This window comes from Acanthaster planci, unplaced genomic scaffold (assembly GCF_054643075.1).
Source record: "Acanthaster planci isolate LZ-2023a unplaced genomic scaffold, COTS_SCS Contig4, whole genome shotgun sequence".
Lineage (NCBI taxonomy): Eukaryota > Metazoa > Echinodermata > Asteroidea > Valvatida > Acanthasteridae > Acanthaster > Acanthaster planci.
The window spans coordinates 80,670-99,167 of NW_028257628.1; the positions used below are offsets into that span (position 1 = coordinate 80,670).

The 18,498-nt window shown below is 43.1% G+C and overlaps 1 protein-coding gene across 2 annotated transcripts in view; it reads left to right on the forward strand.

The window, feature by feature from the left end:
* The first annotated feature begins 1,083 nt into the window (after positions 1 to 1,083).
* LOC147795561 (uncharacterized) overlaps positions 1,084 to 18,498 on the forward strand; it is a 44,105-nt gene continuing 26,690 nt past the window's right edge. Inside the window, exons 1-3 of one of the 2 annotated variants that reach the window (XM_087131635.1) lie at positions 1,084 to 1,373; positions 6,652 to 6,908; positions 16,944 to 17,144. In XM_087131635.1, the coding sequence (XP_086987761.1) occupies positions 6,838 to 6,908; positions 16,944 to 17,144 (272 nt within the window). In that variant the 5' untranslated portion in view covers positions 1,084 to 1,373; positions 6,652 to 6,837. Of the gene's footprint in view, positions 1,374 to 6,647; positions 6,909 to 16,943; positions 17,145 to 18,498 lie in introns of those variants that run through there. The other variant, XM_087131636.1, reaches the window with a different exon arrangement.

Here is an 18,498-nt window from a genome sequence, read left to right on the forward strand (position 1 = left end):
TATATAATTAAATAATAATATTGACATTTGGAATTCTGAAGGACATTTACAAGTATATTCTTATAATGTAGGCCTACATACTTGCAACGATTGAAGTCGGTGGGACTGGTAACATATCTGTGATAAAGCATATTCTTATGATTAATACATTTACATAAACTGGGAGTAACCCAAAGGGATTTAGGGGTTGATTTCCTTGCTTAGGTTTATTCTGAATAATGGGAATCTGTTTATTGACACTTGCTTGAAAAATATTCATAAAATTAATAAAGGCAGAATTGGCATCATCATTGCACGTCAAAAAGGTGTCCAGTCACTAGAAAAGTTTGTGTTTAAGGTTGACAAGATTATTATGTGAATAGTCACGAGTGACAATACCCATATGTTGTGAATCAGAGCGGTTTAGTGTAAATGGAAATGATGATGGAAATATAGGGAAATGATCTGGTATATCAGTGATTATACATGTAATACCAGATTTTGGTTGGGGTAGTAATTTGGAAAAAGTGTTTTCAATAAGTGTAGCAGAAGTCTTTCTTACTCTAGTTGGTTGATGGGTTTACGGCAGGAAAGAAACAGAATAGACAGTGTCTAAAAATTGTTGTCACCTGGTTTTGGCTGACTGCTACAGAGTATAGCCCCATTAATATGGCCTACGGTACGCTGCGCTCCGGCTACCGGAATGTAGGGGAGCGCAACGTACCGTAGGCAATAATGAGGCTAAGCTGAGTAAATTCTGGTTAAAATCACCGGTAACGATACTGGGTTTGTTTTCATCACTTACATGGTAAAACAAAGACTGAGAGAGTGGGAGCATGTTGAGAATTTCTAAAAATAGCTATCGGGGGCCTTAACTCCAACAATAATATTTTGGCATTATTTGGTGTACCTACAAACTTTGATTTAAAAATCAAAGGAGTCGTCACCTGCGACCCCACCACAGCAACTGTGAAGTTTTACCTGTTAATTACCCCGTACTTCTGTTTATTTCCTCAAGTCCTCCTGTCAATGCCACGGTTCATCAAAGTTAAATTTGGATGTAGGCCTATTTCTGATGATATTACTGCAGGGAATTGAGCCTGTGTTTTTATATTTTATTTTTTTGTGTGTAAATAGAGAGAGGCGCTGCATTCTACTACAATGTGAGTACTGTAGTACACGAGCCCGTCCTACTTATTGCGATCTTCAGAGGGCGGTGTTTACAGAACACTTGATCGAGGGGCGGGGCCAAGACGCGCATTTCTGCTACTTGGAATCGCACGGATCAGCACTCGTCACGCTCTCTCCTGACATGCTTCAACCATGGAGGAAGGACAAGCTTTTGCCGCCCACATTTCCGCGTTTCAGGATGGTAAATCTGCTCAAGCTAATCGGTAAGTAGCTTTATGGATGTTTACTATGTAATAGAGGAAAATATTTTGCATCCTGCCTCCACCTTTTCATTATTTCAGTCATTGCAAGAATGTTGCAATCGCATGAATCAGATGAATCAGCGACTGTCAGGAAATCAGATGAATCGACGGAAGCCACCTGACACCCTGCGCATAAACCACATGAGACTGGTCTGAAACTTAAAATTTCAGTGTTTTCTTTGTAAATGACTAGGTTTTTGCCCTTCTAAATTGAACATTTCTTAAAATGTTTTGCTCTTTAAGGCGGTGTGAAGTTGGTTCCTCGTTTGACGTTCGACATTCAATGTTGAACAAGTAACTGTTCCATATTCGAACGTCGAATAAGTAACCGTTTGACATTCCGGGTGCACTCACCTTAACGGCAATGGAGTGCAACAGGAACAAAACACAAACTGTTTCCAATACATGTTGATTTGAAGCTTTGCATGGTGAAGTCATGAGATGTACAGTACAATAGGCTTGCGGGTACAGCATGGACTCAGTCTCTTAGAAGATGTGTGGTTATTAAAAGAACCAGTAAGTGTTGACTCGGTCAGGATACTCTTGCTGTCCTTTGGAGAGGGTGCTAGACTCAAGCACCTGAAATGAAGGCGCGGGATTTTTACCCCAGTGGAATTATGAGAGGGAAAGTATATTTCATTAATACAAACTTCCCGTTTTCATTGAACTACTTTCCGAAATCTAAGAAATACACATCAATCCCACGTCCAGCTCTAAACTTCTTTTGATCAAAGTCTTTCCCTGGACTAAAGCCACAGTGTTGCCTACATTTCACACAGGGAAATTGCAGATTTCCACTGTGAAAACGGGATTGACTAACATTTTGCCTTGTTGGAGGATTTCTTCATCTGGAAACTAGAGTGGAAAAAATAATGAATTACGCAAAACTTTTCTAAAATCGATATAAAATACCTAAATCCCTTATACCGGCCAGGGATTACATTGAATACGATGTCATTGGTCTTTTCAATCGGGGGAGGGGTGAACCCTGAAAACCTGGGGCATGGGGTTCTTCGGGGTCAAACAACCCCTGAAATGAAAGCGCGGTGTTTTTACCCCAGTGAAATTATGAGAGCGAAATTAGAGGGTCATTATAAAAACATCCTGTTTTCATTTAACTACTTCCCTAAATCGAAATAATACACATCAATCCCACATCCAGCTCTAAACTTTTTTTGATCAAAGTCTTTCCCTGGACTGAAACGACCCCGTTGCCTACATTTCAATCATGGCAGTTGCAGATTTCGACTGTGAAAAAGGGTGTGATAAACGTTTTGTCGCGTAGGAGGATTTCTTAGTCTGGAAACCAATGAAGTACAGCAAACATTTCTAAAATCGATATAAAATAGCTCAACCCCATGCCCCGCCCAGGGATTACATTTAATGAGATGTCATTGGTCTCCTCAATCGGGAGAGACTCCTTCCAACCTTGAGCATGGGGTTTCTTCGGGGTCAAACAACCCCTGAAATGAAGGCGCAGGGTTTTTACCCCAGGGGAATTATGAGAGTGAAAGTATATTTCATTAATACAAACTTCCCGTTTTCATTGAACTACTTTCCGAAATCGAAGAAATACACATCAATCCCACGCCCAGCTCTAAACTTCTTTTGATCAAAGTCTTTCCCTGGACTAAGGCCACGGTGTTGCCTACATTTCATACAGGGAAATTGCAGATTTCCGCTGTGAAAACGGGATTGACTAACGTTTTGCCTCGTTGGAGGATTTCTTCATCTGGAAACTAGAGTGGAAAAAATAATGAATTACGCGAAACTTTTCTAAAATCGATATGAAATACCTAAATCCCTTATACCGGCCAGGGATTACATTGAATACGATGTCATTGGTCTCTTCAATCGGGGGAGGGGTGAACCCTGAAAACCTGGGGCATGGGGTTCTTCGGGGTCAAACAACCCCTGAAATGAAAGCGCGGTGTTTTTACCCCAGTGAAATTATGAGAGCGAAATTAGAGGGTCATTATAAAAAACATCCTGTTTTCATTTAACTACTTCCCTAAATCGAAATAATACACATCAATCCCACATCCAGCTCTAAACTTTTTTTGATCAAAGTCTTTCCCTGGACTGAAACGACCCCGTTGCCTACATTTCAATCATGGCAATTGCAGATTTCAACTGTGAAAAAGGGTGCGATAAACGATTTGTCGCGTAGGAGGATTTCTTAGTCTGGAAACCAATGAAGTACAGCAAACATTTCTAAAATCGATATAAAATAGCTCAACCCCATGCCCCGGCCAGGGATTACATTTAATGAGATGTCATTGGTCTCCTCAATCGGGAGAGACTCCCTCCAACCTTGAGCATGGGGTTTCTTCGGGGTCAAACAACCCCTGAAATGAAGGCGCAGGGTTTTTACCCCAGGGGAATTAAGAGAGTGAAAGTATATTTCATTAATACAAACTTCCCGTTTTCATTGAACTACTTTCCGAAATCAAAGAAATACACATCAACCCCACGTCCAGCTCTAAACTTCTTTTGATCAAAGTCTTTCCCTGGACTAAGGCCATGGTGTTGCCTACATTTCATACAGGGAAATTGCAGATTTCCACTGTGAAAACGGGATTGACTAACATTTTGCCTCATTGGAGGATTTCTTCATCTGGAAACTAGAGTGGAAAAAATAATGAATTACGCGAAACTTTTCTAAAATCAATATAAAATACCTGAATCCCTTATACCGGCCAGGGATTACATTGAATACGATGTCATTGGTCTTTTCAATCGGGGGGGGGTGAACCCCTGAAAACCTGGGGCATGGGGTTCTTCAGGGTCCAACAACCCCTGAAATGAAAGCGCGGTGTTTTTACCCCAGTGAAATTATGAGAGCGAAATTAGAGGGTCATTATAAAAAAAACCCTGTTTTCATTTAACTACATGTACTTCCCTAAATCGAAATAATACACATCAATCTCACGTCCAGCTCTAAACTTCTTTTGATCAAAGTCTTTCCCTGGATTTCAAAATGGACGTCATATTGGTCCTACTTATGCCTATAACTTCTAAACAAAGGCAGATAGAAATGCCATTTCGATCCCGTTGCCTACATTTCAACCATGGCAATGGCAGATTTCGACTGTGAAAAAGGGATTGACAAACGTTTTGTCGCGTAGGAATATTTCTTAGTCTGGAAACCAAAAGGGAGAAAAGAATGAAGTACAACAAACCTTTCTAAAATCGGTATAAAATAGCTCAACCCCATGCCCCGCCCAGGGATTACATTTAATGAGATGTCATTGGTCTCCTCAATCGGGAGAGACTCCCTCCAACCTTGAGCATGGGGTTTCTTCGGGGTCAAACAACCCCTGAAATGAAGGCGCAGGGTTTTTACCCCAGGGGAATTAAGAGAGTGAAAGTATATTTCATTAATACAAACTTCCCGTTTTCATTGAACTACTTTCCGAAATCAAAGAAATACACATCAACCCCACGTCCAGCTCTAAACTTCTTTTGATCAAAGTCTTTCCCTGGACTAAGGCCATGGTGTTGCCTACATTTCATACAGGGAAAATGCAGATTTCCACTGTGAAAACGGGATTTACTAACATTTTGCCTCATTGGAGGATTTCTTCATCTGGAAACTAGAGTGGAAAAAATAATGAATTACGCGAAACTTTTCTAAAATCAATATAAAATACCTGAATCCCTTATACCGGCCAGGGATTACATTGAATACGATGTCATTGGTCTTTTCAATCGGGGGGGGGGTGAACCCCTGAAAACCTGGGGCATGGGGTTCTTCAGGGTCCAACAACCCCTGAAATGAAAGCGCGGTGTTTTTACCCCAGTGAAATTATGAGAGCGAAATTAGAGGGTCATTATAAAAAAAACCCTGTTTTCATTTAACTACATGTACTTCCCTAAATCGAAATAATACACATCAATCTCACGTCCAGCTCTAAACTTCTTTTGATCAAAGTCTTTCCCTGGATTTCAAAATGGACGTCATATTGGTCCTACTTATGCCTATAACTTCTAAACAAAGGCAGATAGAAATGCCATTTCGATCCCGTTGCCTACATTTCAACCATGGCAATGGCAGATTTCGACTGTGAAAAAGGGATTGACAAACGTTTTGTCGCGTAGGAATATTTCTTAGTCTGGAAACCAAAAGGGAGAAAAGAATGAAGTACAACAAACCTTTCTAAAATCGGTATAAAATAGCTCAACCCCATGCCCCGCCCAGGGATTACATTTAATGAGATGTCATTGGTCTCCTCAATCGGGAGAGACTCCTTCCAACCTTGAGCATGGGGTTGTTTGGGGTCAAACAACCCCTGAAATGAAGGCGCAGGGTTTTTACCCCAGGGGAATTATGAGAGTGAAAGTATATTTCATTAAAGACTGATTTTTTAGGATGTTGTCCTGGTGCCGCGTCTGACCATGAATGACACACCCGTGGAACACACCATTCACCCAGCTACACCCTTACATAACACCTAACCATACCCATAGATATCCATGCACCTTGAAGGAAATAAATATGTTCTAATTCACACCTGGTCGTTCAAACGAACATATTTGAATTTTCTGTGACATGAGAGAGGAATAGGGAATTGGGATTAGCATTCAATAAATGATTCAATAATGATCAGAGACTTTAAAATTATATATAATTAAATAATAATATTGACATTTGGAATTCTGAAGGACATTTACAAGTATATTCTTATAATGTAGGCCTACATACTTTCAACGATTGAAGTTGGTGGGACTGGTAACATATCTGACTGCTACAGAGTAAAGCCCCATTAATATGGCCTACGGTACGCTGCACTCCGGCTACTGGAATGTAGGGGAGCGCAACGTACCATAGGCAATAATGAGGCTAAGCTGAGTAAATTCTGGTTAAAATCACCGGTAATGATGCTAGGTTTGTTTTCATCACTTACATGGTAAAACAAAGACTGAGAGAGTGGGAGCATGTTGAGAATTTCTAAAAATTGCTATCGGGGGCCTTAACTCCAACAATAATATTTTGGCATTATTTGGTGTACCTACAAACATTGATTTAAAAATCAAAGGAGTCGTCACCTGCGACCCCACCACAGCAACTGTGAAGTTTTACCTGTTAATTACCCCATACTTCTGTTTATTTCCTCAAGTCCTCCTGTCAATGCCACGGTTCATCAAAGTTAAATTTGGATGTAGGCCTATTTCTGATGATATTACTGCAGGGAATTGAGCCTGTGTTTTTATTTTTTATTTTTTTGTGTGTAAATAGAGAGAGGCGCAGCATTCTACTACAATGTGAGTACTGTAGTACACGAGCCTGTCCTACTTATTGCGATCTTCAGAGAGCGGTGTTTACAGAACACTTGATCGAGGGGCGGGGCCAAGACGCGCATTTCTGCTACTTGGAATCGCACGGATCAGCACTCGTCACATTCTCTCCTGACATGCTTCAACCATGGAGGAAGGACAAGCTTTTGCCGCCCACATTTCCGCGTTTCAGGATGGTAAATCTGCTCAAGCTAATCGGTAAGTAGCTTTATGGATGTTTACTATGTAATAGAGGAAAATATTTTGCATCCTGCCTCCACCTTTTCATTATTTCAGTCATTGCAAGAATGTTGCAATCGCATGAATCAGATGAATCAGCGACTGTCAGGAAATCAGATGAATCGACGGAAGCCACCTGACACCCTGCGCATAAACCATATGAGACTGGTCTGAAACTTAAAATTTCAGTGTTTTCTTTGTAAATGACTAGGTTTTTGCCCTTCAAAATTGAACATTTCTTAAAATGTTTTGCTCTTTAAGGCGGTGTGAAGTTGGTTCCTCGTTCCTCGTTTGACGTTCGACATTCAATGTTGAACAAGTAACTGTTCCATATTCGAACGTCGAATAAGTAACCGTTTGACATTCCGGGTGCACTCGCCTTAACGGCAATGGAGTGCAACAGGAACAAAAAACAAACTGTTTCCAATACATGTTGATTTGAAGCTTTGCATGGTGAAGTCATGAGATGTACAGTACAATAGGCTTGCGGGTACAGCATGGACTCAGTCTCTTAGAAGATGTGTGGTTATTAAAAGAACCAGTAAGTGTTGACTCGGTCAGGATACTCTTGCTGTCCTTTGGAGAGGGTGCTAGACTCAAGCACCTGAAATGAAGGCGCAGGGTTTTTACCCCAGTGGAATTATGAGAGGGAAAGTATATTTCATTAATACAAACTTCCCGTTTTCATTGAACTACTTTCCGAAATCGAAGAAATACACATCAATCCCACATCCAGCTCTAAACTTCTTTTGATCAAAGTCTTTCCCTGGACTAAATCCACAGTGTTGCCTACATTTCACACAGGGAAATTGCAGATTTCCACTGTGAAAACGGGATTGACTAACGTTTTGCCTCGTTGGAGGATTTCTTCATCTGGAAACTAGAGTGGAAAAAATAATGAATTACGCAAAACTTTTCTAAAATCGATATAAAATACCTAAATCCCTTATACCGGCCAGGGATTACATTGAATACGATGTCATTGGTCTCTTCAATCGGGGGAGGGGTGAACCCTGAAAACCTGGGGCATGGGGTTCTTCGGGGTCAAACAACCCCTGAAATGAAAGCGCGGTGTTTTTACCCCAGTGAAATTATGAGAGCGAAATTAGAGGGTCATTATAAAAAACATCCTGTTTTCATTTAACTACTTCCCTAAATCGAAATAATACACATCAATCCCACATCCAGCTCTAAACTTTTTTTGATCAAAGTCTTTCCCTGGACTGAAACGACCCCGTTGCCTACATTTCAATCATGGCAGTTGCAGATTTCGACTGTGAAAAAGGGTGTGATAAACGTTTTGTCGCATAGGAGGATTTCTTAGTCTGGAAACCAATGAAGTACAGCAAACATTTCTAAAATCGATATAAAATAGCTCAACCCCATGCCCCGCCCAGGGATTACATTTAATGAAATGTCATTGGTCTCCTCAATCGGGAGAGACTCCTTCCAACCTTGAGCATGGGGTTTCTTCGGGGTCAAACAACCCCTGAAATGAAGGCGCAGGGTATTTACCCCAGGGGAACTATGAGAGTGAAAGTATATTTCATTAATACAAACTTCCCGTTTTCATTGAACTACTTTCCGAAATCGAAGAAATACACATCAATCCCACGTCCAGCTCTAAACTTCTTTTGATCAAAGTCTTTCCCTGGATTTCAAAAAGGGACGTCATATTGGTCCTACTTATGCCTATAACTTCTAAACAAAGGCAGATAGAAATGCCATTTCAGTGTCTAACCCCCCATTTTCAGGATCAAGGAATTCGCTCAAGTCATTATTTTGCACATCCGGTGTTGGCCATATTGGATTCCAAGATCGCCGCCGTATTAAACTTAGTTGCCCATAACTTCGAAACTAAGGCATATTGAAAAGCAATTCCAGTTGCTAATACCCCATTTTCAGGGTCAAGGAATCCAGTAAAATAATTGTTTTGAACATTGGTGTTGGCCATATTGAATTCCAAGATGGCCGCCGCCGTAAACCTGATTGTCTATAACTTCGAATCTAAGACAGATAGAAACTCAATTCCAATGGCTACCCCCATCAAGGATTCCAGTGAAAGAATAGCTGTCAGATATCTGCCATATTAAAATCCAAGATAGCCACACCTTTTTTGTTTGTAAGGCATAATGCCGTGCACTGTTGTACCTCGCAGTTAACTCAATTCGCATAACACTGTCCATCACAAGCGCATAGTGAAGTGCACTGGAGGTTTGCCCCATAGCACTTGCAGTTCCCCTTGCAGGTCTTCTTGCACTTGCAGCTCAGCAGCTCGTAACAAGCTTTAGTGGCCTCAGGAAGCATGGTCCGTAAAACTTTCCATTGTCCATCACACTTCTCCCAACCCCAGTCACCTGGTGAGGGAACAGCTGGATTGGCAACTAAGCATTGACCCCAGATGTGGCCTGCTTGGAATGCAGCTCTATTTGTGTGTTCTAATAGAGCTGCTGCCATTGGAGGAATATTTTCGATCTCCCTGGACTTCTTGGAGAAGAGATAGCGCCTTGCCTCATCTACACCATGAAGTTCATTGGTGCGGTCATACATTAGGACAACGAATCGCCCCAGAATTTCGATGACTGTCTTCAGTACGTCAGGTGCTGCCAACACAGTGCCTGGAAGGCCTCTGTAGCCTCAGGATATACCTGCCATGCCTGCCAAGCAGATTTCTTCCCACGGTTTGAGAAGAAGACACTGTGTCGCAGCCTGTAAATGCATGGAAAAATGCCAGTGCCTGTGACTTCTCTGCCCCAATGTTACTGACTATCTGGTGTACTGCAATGTGTCTGTAGTTCTTACCAGTCCCGAAAGCGACCCAAAGCTCCTTCAGGCCAATCTCCTTGAATATACTAACTGCTATGACCACCACATCCGTGTCCACAGTGCGGATCATCACTTTCTTGTGTCCTTGCTGGGCCATGTCATTAACATTAACTTGATTGTTCACCGTGCTGTAGATTGTCTTGTCACCTGCAGTTTCATACTCCACACATCTCTGTGCAAGAAACTGAAACAACTCCTGCTTGTTTTCATTGTTCCGAAGAAATCCTGGCCAGTTGCCTGGAATTCTTGTGGAGGATGAAACCCGACGCCTAGTGCCACAGCCCCTCTTCTCTCTTGTTGCGTTTTTCAAGCTTTCGGACAGATACACATCCCATACAATATCAATTCGTCTGACACTATGCAGTTCCTTGACAACATATGGTAGGAAGACCTCCTGGGCATACTCCTCGAAGGTACCACAGGTTCCAGGAACCAGAAAGTGAACTACAGCAGGTCCATCGAGGACTTTAACATCAATCACCAAGGACGTACCATGACTGGTTGTCACATTTCCTTCGATACAGTCCAAAAGGTAATGTTTGTCACCCTGGCGCATCTGACCTCCAGTTGCCAATGACGGTGGAGTAGATTGGTTCTCATGCCTAAAGAATTCATCAACATTACCTTCTCTAGTTTGACTGGCAATGTACAACCTTGAAAACAGAGCCCTGTCATTCTTCAGCTCCATCAGTCTCCCCGCTGCTTTGGTCTTCTCCACACCAGGCTTGCTAAACATGGCCAGATTGTTGCGGGAAATGGTGTCTCCAATTGACTTCGAATTGGAATTTAAACGCTCTTCCATGAATTGGTAATATTTTGCCTTCCCCAGTGAATGAACGCTCCTCGTGGCAAGTACAACTTCCTCTGGCATGATGGCTTTGGAATTGAGATTTAGCAAGCCATACTCTCCTCCATAAATGGATTGCCCATCTCTTCAGTTGTGGTCACCAGTGACTGTACATCTTGAACGAATTTCTCTTGGACGTTTTTTGTCTGCTCATGGTGGCGATCAGGGGTCGTGACAGTCCAACCTTCGTCCAAGTCATCCTCAAACTCTTCAACTAGCCTCGCTATTTTGGGCCCAGCCACTATCCATCTCCGAAGTGCTCCAGGGTTTTCAGTTAGGCCAACAGCTCCACCGTCACCCTGAACCAGGGCATTAATCTGTTCGTGTGCCTGGTCCAATGAAATGGCAGAGAACGGTCTGCTTGTCTTGGCAGTAAATGCCCCGCGTTTGAACTCGCAAAAGACATCTGGACACCTCTCCTCCAAGGTTGACATATCTCTCACATGAACCGGTAACCAGCGTGCATAATTTGGATGGTCCAATGCGAAGAACCAGGGTACTAACTCGGCTTGCGATGCAATGTACAAGCCAAAATCGGACACTCGCAAGGACCTCACAAACTGGAAAATAGTCCGTTCAAAATCTAAGACTGTCTGCCAAAAATAAAACTGTGGGTACATTTCTGATCTCTCAGCACACCACTGTGTCAATCTATCTGCTTCGGTCTGACCACTGTCATTCTGTTCCATCTCCTTGGAGTTCAAGTAGGCTTTCTGCTGTAACTGATACAAAGCTGCAGCTGTAACCTGATGGGCCCTGTGGGTTTTGGTCACGTGATGCGTGAAGGAATCCTTCACAGGTGCCTGCAGTCAGAGCGTCTGTCCATCCACTTCCGTCAAGAATATCTCCGATCGTCCTGAAAGCAGCGATCTCTGTATGCAATCCCCCTAGCATAATGACATACTTGTCCTCGCCATACAAGTTGGGAAACCGCCATTGGATCTGCTTCGCTATGGCAACGACACATTCGTCTTTGTAGCTGGGGGTTCCTCTTTCTGTGACGTATGGAATGCTGCCCAAGACGCATTACCAGTGTCACACAGGGTCTCCTTTAGGCAGAGCTTCATCCGGTGTTCCAGCCACATATACTCCAGCTTACGGTCCTCCTTCAGTATCTACGGTTCATCTATAGGTGGCCTAACAGGACCATAGTATACAGGAACATACGCATCATTATGAAGAGCTTGTGCTAGTGTACTGTGTTGGCAGCGGTTGAACATGCTTGGTCCGACTAGATTCTTCCTGAAACAGAGACGCATCCGAGCGTGTTTGGCCAGAATCAGTTCCGTCTGGATGCTGACAAAGCGAATGAGCAGTCCCGTGAAAGGAATCTTTTGCCGAAACTGAACTTGGGTTGTGATCTATATTATCAGCTTGACCTGTGGTGAATACACCCTTCCGAAGCTGCGGTGGGCAGACCACACCGTCCTCTTCATACTGTGTGCAAAGACGGTTTGCTACACCAGAAGACATCCTCAGCAAGCGGTCATACGAAATGCTGAGCCCCAATGTATGCAACCGATCCACAAGTTCACGCTTCCTGGTCTCTGAATGCATCTTTAGGCCAACATAAATTGGCAGAGGGTTTTTCCCGTGATCTGTTGTGTCTAACAGTACAACTCTTGAGACTGGCGTGCTTAACACTGTTGAAGACAAGTAACTGAGCAAGTGTTAATCCAGCATTTCGCTGGAGCCTTGTCCGATCTATTTGGTCTTTAATGTTAGGTCCTTCAAGTAGCATACTAACGAAGGCAAGCAACACGCTGGGCACAGATTTCATTTGCTCATCCCGACTTAATTTTGCGTTGAACGTGTAATAGTTTTTAAAAATTTGTCTGCGAACTATTGTTGCTGCTTTTGCCAAGCACATGAAATCCGAATCCGTGTTGCAGGCTCTAATAACCGCATCTCCAATGTTGCGGTCAACTACAAATATGACTTCACGACCATGCCTTGTTGCAGTCAGATGTGGACAGTTCAGAAGGAGTCTCTCCTTTAAACGCCTTTGATTGACTTGAATCTCAGGAGCCATCCCAAGATCAACCAGACGTTGGCGATACGTCTCAGTGAGGTCAGCTAGATGGAAGACAGGAGCTGTGTCTTCCAAACTACTGGCTTCATTAATGTGAGCTATAAGTTCTGCCAATGCTATACCATCAAATGATGAAATGTCTGTTTCATCACGGCATTTCTCTAGATTCCTTGCATCGTGAAACAGTTTAGTCATACAGGCTTTGTGATACTCTGCTTCTATCGCTACCAGATCACCACCAGCAAGTTTTCTGAGCAAATTTGTGTCCTTTAGTTTAATTGCATATTGTCGCACTGTATTGTCAATTGCAAACGTTGACGCATTATGGAGGTCACCATCAGTACCATCGCAGAACAGGCACATGTTATTTTTGCCTGTTTTACTCTGACCTGCACTCATTCTCTGATGAGTTTTGCGAGGAGAGGCTTCAGGCGTATCGTCACAGGGAGCACTACGTTTTCTCCACCTATGGAACTTCAGCTGACTGTATTCATTTCTACACAATTTATGCCAGCAAGCTTCACGTGCACGAAGTGTTTGTTCAATGCCAAGTCCATCATCAAGTCTATCAAAATCAATTTTGAGTGGGTTGAAGCCAGCATCTCTAGCGTCACTTAGTTCTCGGGCCAATGTACAATATCTCATTCCTTTGGCAAACCGCTTTCCCCTCCCTGGCACGACAATGGAATTTTGTGTTTCACTTTGGCAAAGGACACAGATACTCCAGTTGAAGTCAGGTTTTTCTGCTCCTTCCGATGCACCGTCCGTTGACGTAGATGGGACTAACTTGAAAGACTTGGACATCATCAGTTTGTTTCAACACCTAAAATATATAAAAAACAACTTGCAATCCTGAGCTCTGCGAGCTCTTCCTCCCGTCATAGCTTCGAGAGCGGTGATGAGAGGTAGAGCTCGCACAAGCACCTATGTGCTCACGATGATATTATATCAAGCAGTAAGAGAGGACTCAGACATAATATTGCCCTATTACACCACGCCACACCTTGTGGAAGAGCCCAAATAGCCTGATACCAGTTTATGATCTGTCTGTCTGAGCTGCACCTCGAGTTAGCTATCTGTGCACTTTGCGCTCCATATTCATTAAGCTATCATGTGAATGGCTTCTTTAGGCTTTTAACATCACTTTACATGTACCTGCCAAATATCATGCATTATTAGTTACATGTAAGCTGAACATGTCTGCATGTAGGTCTTGAACTTGTCCTTTATGCATTATTGAAATAAGAATGAAATTATTTTGTCTTAACTGAAACATGTGGAACAAGCTTAAGATGGCAGCACTGGAAACTTACGGGAGTCTAATTAATATATACAAAAAAATACCAACATATCCAATTTGTCCTTGACGCCTCATCCTTCATACAAGATACTGGAACTTCATAAATATACAAGTTGATACATGTATTAATAAGTGGATTAATTTATCATAAAATAAACAAATATGAAATGTTGCATTTTATATAAGGCTTGCCGCCATCTTGCAAATCAATCTGGCCAACACCAGATGTTCCAAATAACGATATTAACAATGACGGCCACCGGGGGGCATTTTAGAGTTGGGTCCTATGGAAAAATGATCCTATAGGGGTCCCCTGCATGTGTGCCAAGTTTCACAATTTCTCCACAAAGTGAAATATTCTGCCATTATTTTGGTCTTGGCCGCTGGACTGTGTACTTGTAGTTTCCAAGCGGAGAAGTCCACCGACGAGACAAGACTTCCGTCACAGCTGTTTTCACTATGGGAATGTCTGCCTTAGGTTTACCCTGGTTGAAATGGACGCAACGGGGTCACTAATGTGCAGATAAGCACAGTAAAAAAGTATACTCAGTCTTGGGATTGGTGTGTTTTCGATTCTGTGAAATAGTTTCATGAAAAAAGGTTGTTTTTAGTATTAACCTCTACTTCTATCTATTAAACGACAAATCCTTCATTTCAGGGATTGTTCGACATCGAAGAACCCCATGCCCCAGGTTGGAAGGAGTCTCTCCCGATTGAAGAGACGGATGACATCATATTCAATGTAATCCCTGGGCGGGGCATGGGGTTGAGCTATTTTATATCGATCTTAGAAATGTTTGCTGTACTTCATTCTTTTCTCCATTTTGGTTTCCAGAGAAATATTCCTACGCGACAAAACGTTTGTCAATGCCTTTTTCACAGTGGAAATCCGCAGTTGCCATGGTTGAAATGTAGGCAACGGGGTCGCTTCAGTCCAGGGAAACACTTTGATCAAAAGAAGTTTAGAGCTGGACGTGAGATTGATGTGTATTTTTTCGATTTCGGAAAGTAGTTCGATGAAAACAGGAAGTTTACTTATAAATACCCTATAATTTTGCTTTTATAATTCCACTGGGGTACTGCGCCTTCATTTCAGGGGTTGTTTGACGCCGAAGAACCCCACACCCCGGGTTGGAAGGAGTCTCTCCCGATTGAAGAGACGGATGACATCGTATTCAATGTAATCCCTGGGCGGGGCATGGGGTTGAGCTATTTTATATCGTTTTTAGAAATGTTTGCTGTACTTCATTCTTTTCTCCATTTTGGTTTCCAGACTAAGAAGTCCTCCTACGCAACAAAACGTTTATCAGACCCTTTTTCACTGTCAAAATCCGCAATTGCTATGGTTGAAATGTAGGCAACGGGGTAGCTGAAGGTCCAGGGAAAGACTTTGATCAAAAACAGGAAGTTTGCATTAATGACCTCTGTTTTGGCCCTAATAAGTCCACTGAAGTATTAAACAACCCTGCGCCTTCATTCCAGGGCTTGTTTGACCCCAAAGAACCCCACGCCCCGTGTTGGAAGGAGTCTCTCCCAATTGAAGAGACCAATGAAATCACATTCATTGTAATCTCTGGGCGGGGCATGGGGATGAGGTATTTTACATCGATTTTAGAAAAGTTTCGCGTAATTCATTATTTTTTCCACTCTAGTTTCCAGACAAGGAAATCCTCCAATGAGGCAAAACGTTGTCCATCCCATTTTCACAGTCGAAATGTGCAATTTCCCTAGATGAAATGTCGGCAGCACGGTCGCTTAAGTCCAGGGAAACACTTTCATCAAAACAACTTTACAGTTGAACGTGAGATTGATGTGTATTTTTGTGATTTCGGAAAGCACATGTAGGATGAAAAAAGGAAGTTTATTTATAATTACCCTCTAATTTTGCTTTTATAATTCCACTGGGGTAAAAACCCTGCGCCTTCATTTCAGGGCTTCTTTGACGCCAAAGAACCCCACGCACCGGGTTGGAAGGAGTCTCTCCCAATTGAAGAGACGGATGACATCGTATTCAATGTAATCTCCAGGCGGGGCATGGGGTTGGGGTATTTTAATTTGGTTTGAGAAATTCAGTGCAGTGTGAGGCATTCACCCGTCTACTCTGGTTTGCAAGCGAAAAAGTCCAGTGAAGAGACACGACTTTCTTCAAAGCCCTTTTGACCGTGGAAAACTGCCTTTGCCCGGTTGAAATGCAGGCAAAGGGGTCGCTAAAGTGTAAAGAAAGGCACCCAAAAAAGAACGTTGATGGCTGGGGCGTCTGACTGATTTCTTTTGAGTTGGGTTGAGTTGGGTGAAAACAGGGAGAACATAACATTAACCTGTATTTCTCTTCTAATATTTACAGTGCCAAAACAAAACATACAATCGGCTACACCTCAGGCTTCTTTGACCGGTTACCCGTTGGCCCCGAAGAACCCTACTCCCAAGGTTCCCTTTGAGGGAGAGAGTTGTTTGTTTATACACGTACATTTTTGTGAAAAGGCACGTACAATGTTATTTGCGTACATGTGAATGGAAGTGGACGTTCGCGGTGCGTTTCTTTTTTGTCCCTTTGGCGCACCATACTCAAACGGTTACTTATTCAACGTTCTAATATGGAACAGTTACTTGTTCAACGTTGAATGTCGAACGTCAGACGAGGAACGAGTAACTAACTTCACATCAGTTGCTTTTGATGGGCAATTATTCACTGCAGGGAATAATTACTGGCGTCCATACTATTGAACTCCTTTCAATTCTCAGAAATTTTCCAGACTTCCCACGATAGACTTCAATTTGTACGCAACTGCTGAGAAAGCAAAGTCACCAGAATGCAATGTTTTTTCCGATGAGAATATTGGAAAAAAATGGGGGAAATGAGGTCTGAAATTAGAATTGGGAATTCTGCACTACCCTCTATATCTGTCTGTAAAAACCGTTAGTCCCAGTTCCTGCAGATTATGTAACTAAACACAACTTCCACATTGCTGTGAATCTGCCCATCATCAAGTCTCAATATTTCACTTTCAGTTTCACCGAATGGAATCCTCAAAACCCGTTTCGGGCAGATTTGAAGTTGCATTCTACTGACTTCTCCACCAGCCAGGAAACCAAAGACATCAGAGAATTGTACCAGGACTTTGAACGATGCAGTAAACAGTTCAAGAATGAATTCCGTTGCACCACAAGGAGTCTGAAAGCAGTCGTTCTTTGCCTTTCTGGGGGAAACGGGTGAGTGGTCAGTTCACGTTTGTCATTTCTTAATGCTTCCTCTTATTCGTGTCTGTTGTCTTTGAGGGTCGTATTCTCTCATTTCCAAGTTGTATTTTGTGGCTCTTTTTTATATTTGGTTTTTTACCTGTACAATCACATTTATCTTGCCATGAAGGGATGGGGTAGCAGGGTCACAGTTCATGTCCATATGTGAGACCCAAGTCCTGTCTTTACGGGCTTGTTAGGGTAGGATTTGCCTTTCTGGTCTGTCTTGTTCTCTCTGCATAACCCAGCTGTCTTGTCTTGTAGGGATGGGTAGCAGGGTAGCAAGTTCTTTAGTACCCCAGGGGAGTGGTCATCCCTGCCCATGTGAGACCAATGTCCTTGTCCTGTTTTGTCTTATGTCTTTTGTTTGTACTGTTATTGTCTTGTCTCCTTGTCCCCTTCGTCCTCGTCTTGTATTCCTGTGTATTTTTCTTGTCCTGTATGTAGTGTCTTGTTTTAGACTGTTTCTTTGTCTTAACCTGTTTGTCCTGTCTTTCTGTCCTGTCCGTCTGTCCTGTCTGTCCTGTCCGTCTGTCCTGTCTGTCCTGTCTGTCTTGTCTGTCCTGTCTGTCCTGTCTTTCTTTTTTCCTGTCTGTCTGTCCTGTCAGTCCTGTCAGTCCTGTCTGTCCTGTCTGTTCTGTCTGTCCTGTCCGTCTGTCCTGTCTGTCCTGTCTGTCTTGTCTGTCCTGTCTGTCTTTCTGTCTCCCTGTCTGTCTGTCCTGTCTGTCCTGTCTCTCTTCCTGTCTGTCCTGTCCGTGTGTCCTGTCTGTCTTGTCTGTCCTGTCCGTCTGTCCTGTCCGTCCTGTCTGTCTTGTCTTTCCTGTCTGTCCTGTCAGTCCTGTCTGTCCTGTCTGTCCTGTCTCTCTTCCTGTCTGTCCTGTCCGTCTGTCCTGTCTGTCTTGTCTTTCCTGTCCGTCTGTTCTGTCAGTCCTGTCTGTCCTGTCAGTCCTGTCAGTCCTGTCTGTCCTGTCCGTCTGTCCTGTCTGTCCTGTCTGTCCTGTCTGTCCTGTCTGTCCTGTCTGTCTTGTCTGTCCTGTCTGTCCTGTCTTTCTTTTTCCCTGTCTGTCTGTCCTGTCAGTCCTGTCTGTCCTGTCTGTCCTGTCTGCCCTGTCCGTCTGTCCTGTCTGTCTTGTCTGTCCTGTCTGTCTTGTCTGTCCTGTCTGTCTTTCTTTCTCCCTGTCTGTCTGTCCTGTCTCTCTTCCTGTCTGTCCTGTCCGTCTGTCCTGTCTGTCTGTCCTGTCCGTCTGTCCTGTCTGTCTGTCCTGTCAGTCCTGTCTGTCCTGTCAGTCCTGTCTGTCCTGTCTGTCCTGTCTTTCTTTTTTCCTGT